The sequence below is a fragment of the Pleurodeles waltl genome, chromosome 1_2, assembly GCF_031143425.1.
Source record: "Pleurodeles waltl isolate 20211129_DDA chromosome 1_2, aPleWal1.hap1.20221129, whole genome shotgun sequence".
Classification (NCBI taxonomy): domain Eukaryota; kingdom Metazoa; phylum Chordata; class Amphibia; order Caudata; family Salamandridae; genus Pleurodeles; species Pleurodeles waltl.
Genome location: NC_090437.1, coordinates 100,040,747 through 100,056,087, shown reverse-complemented (window position 1 = coordinate 100,056,087; position 15,341 = coordinate 100,040,747). Strand labels below are relative to the sequence as shown.

The 15,341-nt window shown below is 41.6% G+C and overlaps 1 protein-coding gene across 1 annotated transcript in view; it reads left to right on the top strand.

Moving 5' to 3' along the window:
- GAK (cyclin G associated kinase) overlaps window positions 1–6,144 on the top strand; it is a 1,188,967-nt gene extending 1,182,823 nt beyond the window's left edge. The window contains exon 28 of the mRNA XM_069236701.1: window positions 1,968–6,144. Coding sequence (XP_069092802.1) covers window positions 1,968–2,069 — 102 coding nt within the window. The 3' untranslated portion in view covers window positions 2,070–6,144. The remainder of the gene's footprint in view (window positions 1–1,967) is intronic.
- The last annotated feature ends 9,197 nt before the right edge of the window (window positions 6,145–15,341 follow it).

Genomic DNA, 15,341 nt, shown 5'->3' with positions numbered 1-15,341 from the left:
CCCTCACCTCTGACACCATTGGAAAGTGTCTCCAGTCCCTCTCATGCCTTTGACAGGGGAGTCAGTGCCAGCCGTCTTTGCCACCGAGCAGTTGTCCTGTTGCGGCACCCCACAGGAGCGCCGGGTGCATGCTGTTGCAGTCGGCCAGAGTGCATCACCTGAGAACGATGTTTTTCAGCATAGATAGTGGTCATTTCTTGCTCCGGTGCAGGCAGGTCATGAATGAGGCCACTGAGTGCACTCCACAGTCACAGTGCTCTAACCATGCTGCACCTTGCATCAGGACAGAATTGCACCTTGTTTATCTGCCAGTTATTCTCCAAGGCCCACAGAGCGCTTTCAGAACGCTGCTATAGTCATTGGGCTCTCTAGCGAGTCTCCCCTCCCCAAGCTGCAACCACCCACCTTCAATGTTTCTCATAGCTTTTATCAGAATTGGTCATCATGTGAGAGCTGGCAGGGTCAGAGGCTTGAGCGTGTCCGTGTGTGCTGCTCAAGACAACGAACATGGCTGACGTGTATTAGGGTTGTGAATGTGCCAACAAAGAATCAAACGGAAAATGTGTACGATGTTTGCCACCATCCTCTGCCAGTGGTTTGCTTCATGCTGCAAACAGCCATAGTATTGGTGATACGTACATCTACTTTTACTCATACGTGCTTATATGAAGGTACAAGACCTCCACTTACAAAACCTTTTTGCTGCGCCTCGTCGGAGTTCTGTAATAGCCTCAAACCTTTGCCTGGGCACAGCTGCACCTAAAATGAAGATGTTTGGGGAAATAGGGCCTCTGGTTGGGAGACGATCTTCACAGGCTTTGTGTCTATTGATTCCACTTCCCCAGTTAGTATGCCATAGGGAACCCATTGTTCATTACTCACTGCAACAAAACCTACATATTGTGCGCCCAGAACAAATTAGTGTGATGAGGGTACAACAAAAAAGCTACTGCAGCTCATGTCCTGCACATCGTTGGGTAAAAAATAGCTTAAACAAGCTCCAGCGTAGCTCGTACAAAGAGCTGCTTAGGGCTTCTTTTGCCACTGTCTGTCATTAACTCCCCGTTATGTGGTTCCCCCTCATTCTGCTGTTGGGAAATACCACTCACCAGATCCCACAACATTTAAAAAGCCTCAGCTAAACAAAATAATCTTCAGAAGAGCATTCCTGCCTAATAAAGCTATCCGCTGTTCATCTTGCATTTGCTCTTTTGCCCCTAAGTGATGAAGAAACTATTCCTGCAGCCATTTGAACTTGGTTAGAGTATATTCCTGTACCTTTTGGACTATACTGAGATGGACTGATCGCTAGCTATGAGACACCTCGATCAATTCCCTCCTCTTTTGCATACCTGGGAGCTAGCCCCCTTCCTGAGTTTGAGAGCTGCCTCCAGTTCCAGAGCCTGTACGCTATTAACCCCCAATCATTTCCAAGTCTGTGTGGATTCCTGTGTGAGATGTGCTGTATTTCTTCTTTTCCCTTAATGATGCTTCTTTGGAAGAATCAAGAGACAAAATGTAGAATTACTGTGGCAAGGTGACCATTGAATAGACATCCTTCACCTTTTTTATCTTCTTTGGTGAGTCTGATAGACAAGTTCCATTTGAGATATTTCTAATACAACAAAAGAAAGACCTTACCTTATGCAACCAAATATGGGGATTTTATGTCCAGTGTATCCAGTATTTTTTCTGCTCATGCCCTCAGTCTTTTCAGTAAGCATTATCTGCTCCTCCAAGAAAGTGATTACATGTGCTGATGTAACTGCCAGACTTACTTCCCTCTTGAGCAGCAATAGTTTTCAGATGATTATTTAACGCCTCGTAGAGTTTTGAGATTTATGCAAGTTTGTTTAGAAGAAAGTTCGTTAGTTTATTCTTTCATATGATCTCAGGACATGTTGACTTTAAATTAGAAAATGTGGTTAATTTCTAGTCTTGACGTTCATTATTTGTTTATTTTGCAGGCAACCGGGCAGTCTTATGAACAGTACGCTAAAATGATATTCATGGAGTTGAATGATGCTTGGTCTGAGTTTGAAAGCCAAGGTTCCAAGTCCCTCTTTTGAAAAGTGACCTATTCTTTCAGATCCACAGTGTATTTTCAGACGAACTCAGAACCTTTCTGTCATCGTATAGAGATGTCCATGGCTACGATATGGGAACAGAAATGAGACTGCGGTGCACCCTATTTCCGCATCCATGGACAAATAGTACTCTAGAAAGTTTGTATTTGCGAGATGTGGAGTTAAAAACAACGTGGCTGCGCCGCAGGTCCATGGCAGAGAGACCGCACTGCAGAATCTCGGCTTGCAAGAGCTGTCAGTTCTCGGCAGCTGCGGCTGTCTCCGAACAGAGCGCTGTTCCTAAACACTTCTTTGACTTTCGTAAGAGAAAACACGCTCCTCAAACTGTTGTACTTCACTTACATTCATCAACTTTCCCTTATTTGTTAGTTCTTTTAGTGCACTGTATCCGCTCGTGAAGTGAATTCTTCACGTTGAACTTGCTAAGCACATCCTCTCTGTCAACAATTTGTGTACGTTTTGTTTGTATTGATCATCTTTGTTGATATTCTGTGAATAATTAAAACATTTCTGTTACCAGCTCCATTCCTTAAAATAGAAGTTTTGTCCCATGGTTTGGCATACATCAGTGTCTAAACTTGAAAGTTAATCTTTAGTTCTATAAATAAATGTGATTGCATGTTCTATTTATAGTCTGGTTGCGGGAAGTAAAGACAGAATGTTAGAGTTTGTTTTTAAGCCAAATCGACTGGATAATTAATGTATATTTTAGAGAATGTTATGCCTTACATCATTTTTTTAAATACTACTGAAGGCAATGTGAAGATGTTATTTGGTGTAGATACTGTGTCCCATCAGAATTGTTTTTGCAAATGGACACACATTGTTTCTGGAAACATTCAGCAGAAGTACTTTATTCATTAGCTGCATATTTGATAGTTGCAATTTGGACATTTACTGTCTGTTAAAACTGCATATCACATCTTTGTTGCCCTCTGTCTTCTACATCATAGGAAAATATTGTCATTTCAGGAGGGTTTTAACTAATAATGTGTGGCTAATGAGACATTCCGAGTCTTTTTACACGAGAAATTGCTACTTGCTACCTCTTTTTGGTATTCAGCTCTGCATTCGCAGTGTGGTTATGTTCTGCTGTTGCTGTCCCATTCCGCAGCCATCCTCAGCCGGGTGACACTGATCGAAAGAGAGATACCGCGGATCAAGCTGTGGGCTTTTCTCTAGTTTGTTTCATCCTTCGTACTCCAGAACCGGATGGAGGCTCGCACCAGGGATAGCAGGCACCCGTCCCGTTCGCCAGGAGCAATGCCCAGAACGGGCAGCAGAACAGCGAACATCACATACGTTAAATAAGGCTTCTTTTCTAGCCATGCGACTTAATTAATGCCCGCTTTCCTGAAAGAAGTTTATGAAATAAGTGAAATGCTTTAAAAAAAAAATATATATATATATAAGCAAATGATTGTTGTACCAATCCAGAGGTTCAGTGCATCTGGTCCTGTGCACTAAAAACCTGTAAACAAGGGGTTCAAATAGGTGCATTCAAGCCTCATATTGAGTGTTCCTGCTTGCTTCGGTTTTCTGGTGCACTTTGTCAATGTTTTACACCTTTTTCAATTATGTGTGTGAATAGGCTGGACATATGCTTAGTGGTGTTTGATCTTCGAATTGAAATATCGACATAGGTGACTGTCATTTGCACATGCAGTGTTTTGTAGTAATATGAGATGCTGAAACACAAATGGATCACTGCCCCAGCGTATACGCCACACAACATTGTGTGTACGTGTTTTGTTGGGGCTCGTTTCCTGGGTTCTGCACACCGTTTTTCAGTGATCTGGAAAAAAGTACAATCAGTTTGGGTTCCATTATTCGCTCGTTGTTCATGTCTATGGGTAAATGCTAAAATTGTATCCATCGCCTTTGACCCCACGTCCCAGGCCACTAGTTCATGCACATTAGCGAACGTTAGCTGTACTTCACATGTTCATGCTATTACTTATTGGCCGAGTTATTCCTGCTAATTTAGTGGCAAGCATCTTGATGTCTTTACAGAGAATGATAATATGCACTCTATTGCGCACACACACCACACATTCATCACCTAATGGGACGGTATATTGTGTTGAATACTGAGTGGCACAGAGCCAACTAGGAGCCTCTGAGGAAAACAGAGCATCATTCAGGTCAGGTGCCATTTATTGGATTGGTGCAGGGTTTCCAGTAAGCAGTTGTGCAGACTGAAATGCACTATTTCCCTCAAAGGTCTTCATTAACTTCTTTCTGATAAATACGCATTGAAGTAACATGCTTAAAATGGTATTTGCAACAAAGAGGCTGGACCCCTAGGCCTACCCAGATTGTAGGCAACCAGGCACATCTGAACTTGCATGCTTACAGTGAAGCAAGCAGGTTGAATGGTTGTGATCTCGTACATCTTGCTGACAAGTCTGTTCAGGATAACCCGAGTATAGCCGTCCAACATTAGCATTAGAAGCATGCTGACGTGAAGCACTATCACATCTGCTGGAGAAATACATACGGAAAGTCAATGTGATCACTTTCCATATGCATTTTTTGTTTTCTTAACTCGGTCTGACGTGCAAGCCCTTCATTAGTTTTAACAGCTTTTTTTCTGATATTGTCCTTAGTGACCGCCATATTAGTGACTTTCGTTTGGAGAGGGCGATGGGTTTACAACCTGAGCACCTCTTGGCAAAGCTGAGTTGCCGCTGGCAATCATCCTGTGTGCATATTGACTACAGACAGAAAGTCCATAGTTTTGTCTCCAGCTGTCCTTTGGTTTTACGTCTCCAACGCCTAATAATGCCCTCAGCGTGTCCCTTGTGATCCATTGATTAAGTAATTGTGCAGAGTGCTACCCGAACAAGGATTAGTTTGGGTGTCTTGTCTTTGCTGAGCTCTTTCATACTTTTATTCGGTTGTCAGTCGATAATAAGGGGCAGTTCAATGACTAAATCACGTTGTTTGAAATACAAAATTCTCTACACAATCGTCTTTTAGCAGTATTTTGCTTTATTGGTGACCCATACTTAAAATTCTAATAATGCCGCTCACTGTTATTTTTTTCTTGTTAGCTCCTGTGGCCTTCGCCCTGTTTTTATTGTTAAATAAATGAAAGACATTGTTAGAACTACAGACCTCAAGTTTGTATTTCCATCTTGAAAAGTGAGTCATCAGACACACAGTAAATGGGAATTTCTAATCTCCGTACACTTGTGCATACACTATCTCAGGGCATGAGTCAAAATATTTGTGGATTGTCAACATTACTTAACAGTTTACTGCTAAATATACAGAGGTTAGTAATATAAACAAAACATTTGTTTTCTTTTTTTCCCCTCCAAACTCATTTGGTTCAGCTCTCTGTTCACACCAGCCCACCGGACAAATACGAGTATAGATTTCAGTTCATAGAATAAATATGTACGTTACATTTTTTGAAAATATATAACTAACATAAATATAAAATTGCAGCCACTGTAGCAATAGAACGATCACGCTAAGAAACTCCTCTGTTGCGTAATGTTAGTGTCCTCATTTTTGAAGCAAAATATCTTAACCCCTTTGTTGTGGTTTTTTTTGTGGTGGCTCTTCTTTTGACACTTCCATAAAAACGAATGAAACAGTTTCATGAAGGATGCGTTTTATTTTTGATAAGGAAAACTTGCTTATGAACAGGATTTATGGGCATTGGAAAGTTTTGTAGACATCTTTACAACTTTCACAAGTCCTCGATAAGTGAATGGCTCAATGAAAAATAATTCTTCTAATTTTTCATTAATTTCATGGTGGTTGGTTTCCACCAATGAAATTTAAAATTTGTATGAGCAGAAAGCAATCTTGTAATGTTTGCCTTTCCTGTGCAATTGCTAAAGTCTAATTTTGTTACCAGTAAAAAGACATCTACAAACATTCATAAGTGAATCTATAAAGAAAAGACAGTTTACCCCATCGAAGTGTACACAGAAAACATTGAATCGTCTACTTGATTGTTGGCATTTAATGTCCTCTGTTGAAGTATCTTGTTCTGGGCTACATTGTGAATGGATAAATAAAACAATTTGTAAAAACACCACTTTGGTCTCTGCTTTCATTCATTCTGCAAGAAGTCATTGTTTCCTCGTCTACTATTTGAGAGTTTTCCCCAATTCATTATCCTACCTGTTTACGGAGCAATGAAGCTGCTGGGCTGACTTCACAGATATATGCCCTAACAGCATGAGCACGTCCTTCATGTCATTTGTAAGTTGCACATTTCTACTTTTCATCTTAGGAAAATGAACTTCGGTACCCAATGGCCTCCTGCTAAAAAAAAAAAAAAGTACATAAAATTTTGCCAGAACTGAATATTCCTAATTAGTTAACCTCTCTAGAATTTACCAAATACAAAACACTTTATTTGTAGCTTATATTTTAGTGACTCTGAAACATTTTTAGGCATTGCCTAGAGACTGCTTTGTTTAATTAGCCTCATGTTTTCCCAAAACCTTATAATTAAAATTGTATACAAAATAAAAATCTGTGTGTGTATATATATATATATATATATATATATATATATATATCGTTTTTCAATAACAAAACAAAGGATAAGGCTTAGTAATAGGAAATCGTGATTTATTATTTCTATAGAAAACCGAATTACACTACACAAACTTTAGAAATTCTAAAGTTATAGTTGTAGGAAGCTTACCTGTTGTGTGGTGCACAGCTATGGTGTTTGCACCTTATGCCAGCTCCAGGCAACCGATAAGAGTTAGTGAACAGTCTCTAGGAAGCCAGGTCTCTCTAGGGGGAGCTGTGGTGAGCAGCCAAGACAGTATTGCAAAAATATAGGTGCTTTATCACAGTAACACTGAACTAGATTACTTATGGGCAGTCCCCCAATATGATCTAGTCATTGAACTGGTAAGTATACACTGTATGTACTTGGTAAGTACTAGGAATTCACATAGAAAAACCACAAGCATTGGCAAGAAATAGCAGAAAATAGCCAGGGCCCTATAGGGAGGCAAAACCGTATACTAAAATAGTGGAATGCAAAGTCAGGTTCCCCCACCCAAGGTTGTGAAGTAATTAGTAGGGAGCTGAGAGAGCTTGAAACCCCAAGCGGTGAGTACGTAGATGACCCCCAAGAACTGGGGAGCAGAGGTAAGTTACCTGGTCTTCTCATAGACTAACAAGGTAACTTGGGAAAGGAAGTTTGCTAGAACAGGACTAGCCCAGTAGAACCCAACGGTAGATGCCAGATGAAGAGAACCTGCAAAAGAAGGGGGCAGATTCCAGCCCACGCAGGAGTGTCCAGGTGGGGCAGGAGTCACTACCCACCCATCTGTGGGTGAAGATCCTGGTTGAGTATGGAAGATGAAGGTCAGCTGTTTATCCTAGGAGCTGCAGAAGAGTCTCTGAAATCATGCAGAAGCTGTCCTGTGTCAGTGGCCAGGTCGCAGACGGGTCAGTGGTCAGGAGGACTACCAACAAGCCTTAGCAAGTGCAAATCTGGATGGGATTTGCAGCGCTGAAGGCACAGTGAGTTGCAGTGAGGCCCAGTCAGCACACCTAGAGGGCAGACCCACGTTGCTTGAGTACCTTTTATAAGAGACTTAACTATGCCAGGGCTGTGCCAGTTGTGGAGACAAAGGTACTGTTTTATGGAAAGAACACTGGTGCTGGGGCCTGGTTAGCAGGGTTCCAGCACACTTCCAATCAAACAAATGGCAAAAATGTAGGGGGTAACCATGCCAACAGTGGCATTTTCCTACAAATATGTAATTGTGAAAAGTTTGGCATGGAGGACGGACCGAAACTTAAGCCTTTTCACAACATAGTAATTTGTTCTTGAGACAATTTATAGTAGAAACTTCCTCGATACAGTCCATAGTGTTGTGTACATCACACCTTCTTTTATGTTTTTGTTTCCCTCTTCTGATCCTCTTGAACCCTGTTTCTTGAACTCCAGTCTGGTGCCTATCTGTATCATTCAAGTTCTGCTAAAAAAGAGGATGTGGAGGCTGCATTGTTTGTGGCAAAATTGGAATTCCCATCAAACTCTGATGGATACTATTCTCACTCCAGATGCTAGATACATCAGATTTACTTGCAGATGCAATCCCTCCCCTTGAATCTGTCACTTCCTTAGTCCGTGTAGAGCGTGGTTTGATATCATCGAATTTCCTTGTAAAAGTAACAATTCTGCCATTTCCATAATCATTATCATCCCTTCAACTTCTTATTTGTTTCTCTTTGATATTGAGGTAGTGTGAGTACAAAACCTGTTTCAAGATTTTATATTTTCTCTCTATCACTTCCGGTAAATTGATCTCCCTTATCTCATCTTCCAATTTTTTTATGTCTGCTAATAGTGTTTCCCTTCTCTTTTCAGCATGTTTAATCAGAATACACATCATGCCATAAGATTATGACAGTAACAAATGTTCCCATTTTTGTAATAAATCTACATCCATTTCCTCAAAAGAGGAAAAAATGATAACTCGAAGACCACGTGGAACCTGTTTTAAATTTATGTATTTCTTTAAAATGGTGGCGTCCCACCAATGTGATAGTTCCTGTTTTCTAAGACGTTCAAGTCTCATACATTTCTGTTTTAAACCCTCTTGTTTCATTGTAGGAGTCCTTACATGTTCCCTGTTCCCTGTATCAGCAAAAATATCTTGTAATAGTATATCCCTATCATCATCAAAAAAAGCCATTGTGTCAGCAACGTATTTATGCCCCATATCAAAGTAAGGCGTGCAAACAATACTATCCAATCACAAAAATAATAAATGGTGGTAGTAGTGATAGAAAATGCACATCCTAAATCACTCTGTGTCCGGGAGAAAGGTAAAGCATAAGCAAAGTCAATGAACAGGTGCTAACGTGTTACAGGTTCCTTACCACCCAAGAAACCTAATTTACAAAGTAAATAGAGATAGTACCACAGCACTCCATGTACAAGCCCATTCATTACAGTATGCGCACAAATGAAGTCCGTAGATACTTTTGTATCCAAAACAGAGTACTTTGTTCTTTCTTTCTTAAAAATTTATTTTGGCCTCCAGGGGGCCATAAAAATACAATACAGAACAAGTAAAATTATAAATACAATATGTGACAAACAAATTATTTTAACAAATACATTTGTACAAAAGTAAAACTAAGACCATAGTGCTCTCCATACAAACATCCTTCAATTACTTAATAACTGTACATACAGGGGCAGTAACACATCAATAAAGATAACATTTTAGTTCTAAGAAGCCACATGTCTCCAAGAAACTTTGCAACAGAAATAACTAAAATCTGATGGGTATCTGACCTGAGAATATGAAGAGTGACAACATAACTACGAACACCTAGTAATCTACAGGCAGGAGCAAGCCAGTTCCTCCGTGGCGCTGCATAGACAGGACAAACAAATAAAACATGGGGTAGATTTTCAGTGGGGGGTTGCATGCTGGACAGGCCGCTGCTCCCTCAGGCAACCAGTTGGAGGTAAACTATCTTAATGGTAGGATACCCACACGAAACTGGAAATTAAGCTTCCTGTCCTTCGGAGTCACATAATCCAGATGTATTATTAATTTAAGTGCATTGGAAATGGGTTTGAACATTGATAGGAAACTATGGGGGTCATTATGGCCCGGCGGTCGGTGATAATGTGGCGATAGTACTGCCAACAGGCTGGCGGTACATACCTCCACATTATAACATTGGCGGATTAGCTGCAGCCAATCCGCCAATTTACCATACCGACCGCCATGGAGGTAGCAGCCACCGGGCTGCAGATAACACTCTCCAGCTCGGTGGTCGCTATTGTACCGGTGGCGGCATCATCACCCTGCCTACCACCATGGTTTTCGTGGCGTTCACAACACCTCGAAAACCATAGCGGTAGGCCCTACCAATGGAAGGCAATTCCTTCCTTGTCACTGGTAGTAGGCCCTTCCACCCCCCAAACACTCCCCAGACGCCCCCCACCTCCCCTCCTTCCACTCTCCCCTTCTGATCCCCCATAAACGCACACTCGCATTCACGCACCATGCACACGCACTCTCACTCACACAGGCATACACACATTCATTCACGCATACATCCATTCATCCTCAAACACATCTATACACACATTCACACTGGCACTGACAGGCATTCACATTTCCATTCATACACGCATTCTCACACATGCATACACCCACGCAAACTACACTACACACACATTTGCATTCATGCACACACACACATCCATGCACACACACAAAACACCCCCTGCCCCCCTCCCCTTTCGGAAACTCATTTTACTTGCAATCAGGGGGTCTTCCGGCAGAAGCGCCCACCAGCAAAACACTGCCAGGCTGTATTATTTTTCATAATAGGGCTGGCTGTGGTCTACTGGTGTGGCTCTGCTGGTGGTAGCAGTGCCACCTTAACACCATCTTCCAGTATGGCCACAGCCGGATTTCCGCCCTTCTTGTGGCGAAAATCTAGCTGTGGTCATAATTTGGTAGACATCTATTAGCCGCTGCAATGGTCTTTTGGCGGCTGTCGCCGCAGCAGTAGGCGGCATGGACCGCCGATCTTGAAATGAGGGCCTATATTGCTTTCTCACGGAATGATATATTGCTTATGTGACTTATGTGTGTTGCATAGTTAACAGCTAATGTTTGGCTCTTTCCACAGTAAAGGTTTGAGCAGCATTATGACATCCCTACCTCAGCTTTCTTTTTGCATGTTTGTTATCCAGATATAAGGCTTTGGTGATACTTTATACTTATTTCTAGTTTCCTTATTCTTCCTTCTTTCCTACTTTCCTACTCAGATGTTTTGTGTCTCCATCTCACAACAAGTTGTTTTTTATCATACCATATATGGAAGGCACATGGTGAAAATTATGATTGAATGAATCACCCGATGTTTTCCAGTTCATTTTTCTTGTTTGTGACCTTTACACCTATAATTTATTGCTATGGTGCCAGTCATGGATGTTTTGAATGTGTTTCGGTCTGACTTTTGGCCACTTGAGGTCTCCTATCATCTTATGGAATGTTGTATCATGATGATTACTGGCAACGAGGGTCTACTAGACTTATATTGGGTTTCGAAGCGGCTGATGCTGCTTGTGATATCTGTTCTGATCCTTTATTGATATAGTGCCGGCCATGGATACTTTGAACGTGTTCCAGTTTGACTCTGGTTACCTGAGGACTCATATTATCCTACGGATTGTTGTCTCATGATGGTTATTTAGCCATTGATAACGAGGCTCGATTGGAATCATATTGGGTCTCGAATCGGCTGGTGCTCATCGTGACACCTGTCATTTTATCTGATATTGTTTTAACTGAGTTACACTCCGGTAGTAACAGACATCGAAAGGATCTTATTTCATACTCACGTAGTGGCTTAGTTTTTAACTCGTGTTTATGACAAGTTGGATACTGTTTATATATGGGTGATTGCTTGTATGTTATAGTTGCTTTGGCTTGTAAGGCCTGTGACATTGAGCTGCCCTGTTTTAACATGGCAGATATGTTTTGTTATTTGTGAACATAGTTATGTTGTCTGCTCTTACTGTCGACAGAATGGGATTTCTGTAGCATACTAAGATGACAGGACTCTAGGATGGTGCCGCCTGAATAAATATGAGCAGCACGGTCCCAACTTTGACCTTTTTACTAGATGTAGGTTTGAATTGCTTAAACATATGTTTTTTTACTTTATAAGGAGCAATCCAGACACATTAGCTAATGTAACAGCTTGTTTTTTTCACATGATTTTACTGTTTTCGTGCTCCTATATAATATGGCATCTGTGGTGTTGATACTGTAGTCTGTCTTCGATGTTTATGGTTACTTATAATAAGCCAAGATGGCAGGAGTTTCGAGCAACAGAATTTTGGAAACGCAGCTACTCTCCACATTAACCGCTTTGCTGCCAGGCCTTTTCCCCTCCTGTGCCGAGCCTTTTTTTGGCTATTTTGGGCAGTTCGCGCTTAGGCCCTCATAACATTTTGTCCACATAAGCAATTTTTTTCCAACAGCCTAGGAATTCTAGGGGTACCCGGAGTTTGTGGTTCCCCCTGGAGGAGACCAAGAAATTAGCCAAATTACAGGGATTTTTTTTTTTTTTTAAATGGGAAAAAAGGTCTGCAGAAGAAGGCTTGAGGTTTTTTCCCCTGAAAATGGCATCAACATGGGTTTACAGTGCTGAAATCACCGTCTTCCCAGCTTTCAGGAACAGGCAGACTTGAATCAGAAAACCCAATATTATGTCAAGACCGGTGGCTCCTATTATGCTTACTTTTCCTGCTTTAATATCAATAGCAGCTGCAGTCAAGTACATTAAGCAATCCCAAATGGTTAGCAGAACAAGCTACCAATGGGAAACAAAGAGTTACGACCGGCCAATCAGAACGCAATGTACATAAAGATATACCAAACTTGACTGCAAGCAGCCCTCTTTTCTTCTGCGAGAAAGTCATTAGTAAGATTGAAACATTAGAAAAATACAAACAATTATACAGGCAGCTAAAATCAGAGCAAACAATCCAAATAAAATGCAGAGTCAGTCTTGTGGAAAGGAAGATGGTAACAATCCATAGGTAATACTGAAGGAGAGAACGACTGATTCATGATGGATGATGAACTCAGGGATTTATCCAGAGGTAGTCGCTGAAGCGTTTGTAGAGACTAAAGGGAGGGAAGAAGAAACAAAGTTATAATAAGTGAGAGACATTTTATGTCAAGACCGGAGGCTCCTATTATGCTTGTTTAAAGCATATTAATTACCACTGATGATGCAATATTAATAGGTTTACAATAGAAAGTACGAAATGTAACATCATTTGACCAACCTGCTGAACCCAGAATGTCTTCAAAACAGGAACCAGCCCAGAAGGCTTTGGACGCCATTGCACTCCTGGCAGAATGGGCTCCAAATTTAGAGGTATCGATTCCCATAAAGTGACATAATCCATTTGACCCAACGAGCCAAGGTGGGGGAAGAAATTGGTTTATAAGGTTTCCTGAAGGAAATTAAAAGTTGGGTGGCCGAAGATGTTCTGAGATCAATAGTCTTTTGTTCATAAACTTTTAAACAGTTTCCCACACATAGTTTTGATTAGCTGGGGAAGTAAGGATAAATCACAGAAGAGATATTAGTTTTAGTATGTCTAGAAACGTTGAAAATAACATCCGTAGGGGTAAAATGGCGAACAGATACATCCAGAGCTCTGACATCTGAAAGACGTTTGATAGAGACTAAACACAATAACATTGCCAATTTAGCAGAAAACACTTTGAGAGACAACAAATCATTGTCTTGCCAAGATAAAAACATTTGTAAAACAGGAAAACGTCCCACAAAACAGTATATTTGGGTAGAGGAGGTTTGGAAAATTTTACTCCCTTTAATAGCTGGCAAATGAGAGGATGTTCTTCAACAGGTTTACCGTTAATGAAGGGATGATGAAGAGAAATAGCTGAACGATAAAGGTTGATAGTCCTGTAAGATTTACCAGAGCTAGCTTGAGAAGCAAGAAAGTTAGTTATTACCACCTTCACAGCCAAAATCTCAGTACAAGCAGAATATCTGTCAGGTTCTCAACTCAGTTGCAGATTGGTATTTGCGTCATCTCTCAGATTACAGCGATTGGAAGCTTCATTCTTCCGTCTTCAATCTCATCTATCGCAAATGTGGTCCCTTCCAGATAGATCTCTTTGCATCTCGCCTCAACACACAACTTCCTCAATTCTTTAGTTGGAGGCCGGATCCCCAAGTTCTAGCTACAGATGCTTTCCTCCAAGGCTGGTCACAATCAACAAATTAGGCTTCCCTCCTTTCATTATGATCAACAGAGTGCTTGCCCAAGTACGGCATCAGAGGGCCACCGTAGTTCTAATAGTTCCATTTTTGGCAGTCCCAAGTCTGGTTCCCTCCCCTTCCCGAATTAACAATAGACTTCCCAGTCTTTCTCCCCTCCTCCCCTGCCCTCCTCCCCATCTCTACTTCTCAACCCCCAAGGTCTTCCCCACAATCTGATCCTCAACAAATCCCTTCTTCTCTCAGCCTGTAAGGTGTCAGGTCTTCTTCCTATCCAGGAATTTAATTTGAAGCTTCAGCCTATATCACTAACTCCTGGGCCCCAGGTACATCTAAAGCTTACAAGTCCGTATGGTCAATCTGGTCCAGCTGTTTTCTTTTTGCAAAGTGCAAAAAACTAGACACCGAAGGGAATCCAGGATGGGGTGATTTGTGGGGCTCTCAACCGGTTCTGTTACCCAGAATCCTTTGCAATCCTCAGAATCTGGCTAAAAACACTTTTCCCTCACATTTTGGTGACAGAAAGTTCTGAAATCTGAGAGGAGCCACAAATTTCCTTCCATCTAGCGTTCCCCCAAGTCTCCCGATAAAAATGGTACCTCACTTGTGTGGGTAGGCCTAGCGCCTGTGACAGGAAATGCCCCAAAACACAACGTGGACATATCACATTTTTAGAAAGAAAACAGACCTGTTTTTTTGCAAAGTGCCTAGCTGTGGATTTTGGCTTCTAGCTCAGCCGGCACCTAGGGAAACCTACCAAACCTGTGCATTATTTAAAACTAGACACCTAGGTAAATCCAAGATGGGGTGACTTGTGGGGCTCTTACCAGGTTCTGTTACCCAGAATCCCTTGCAAACCTCAAAATTTGGCCAAAAACACATGTTTTTCTCACATTTCAGTGAAAGTCCTGGAATCTTAGAGGAGCCACAAATTTCCTTCCACCCAGTGTTCCCCTAGGTCTCTTGATAAAAAATGGTACCTCACTTGTGTGGGTAGGTCTAGTGCCCGCAAAATTATGAAACACTAAACTATCTGTTTTTGAGGGGGGGCCTGCGTTTTTGGTCCTGGGCTCAGCAGCCATATAGGGAAACCTCCCAAGCCCAGACATTACTGAAAACTAGACACCCGAGAGAATCCAGGAAGGTGTCACTTGTGTGGATCCCCCAATGGTTTCTTACCCAGAATCCACACCAAACCTCAAATTTAGCATAGAAAATCACATTTTCCCCACATTTCTGTGTGGGATCACTGCACCGGGACAAATTTCCTACCACCCAACGTTTCTATCATTCTCCCGGTAAAAATGATACATCACTTGTGTAGGTGGGCCAAGTGCTTGTGACAGGAAAGAGCCAAAAACATGTCGAAATTGAGGGGAAACCAAAGCGGGACACACAGGGCAGTTTGGGGAAAAAAAAGATTTTAGGCTGACCAGTGCGGCAGAATTTTTCTCG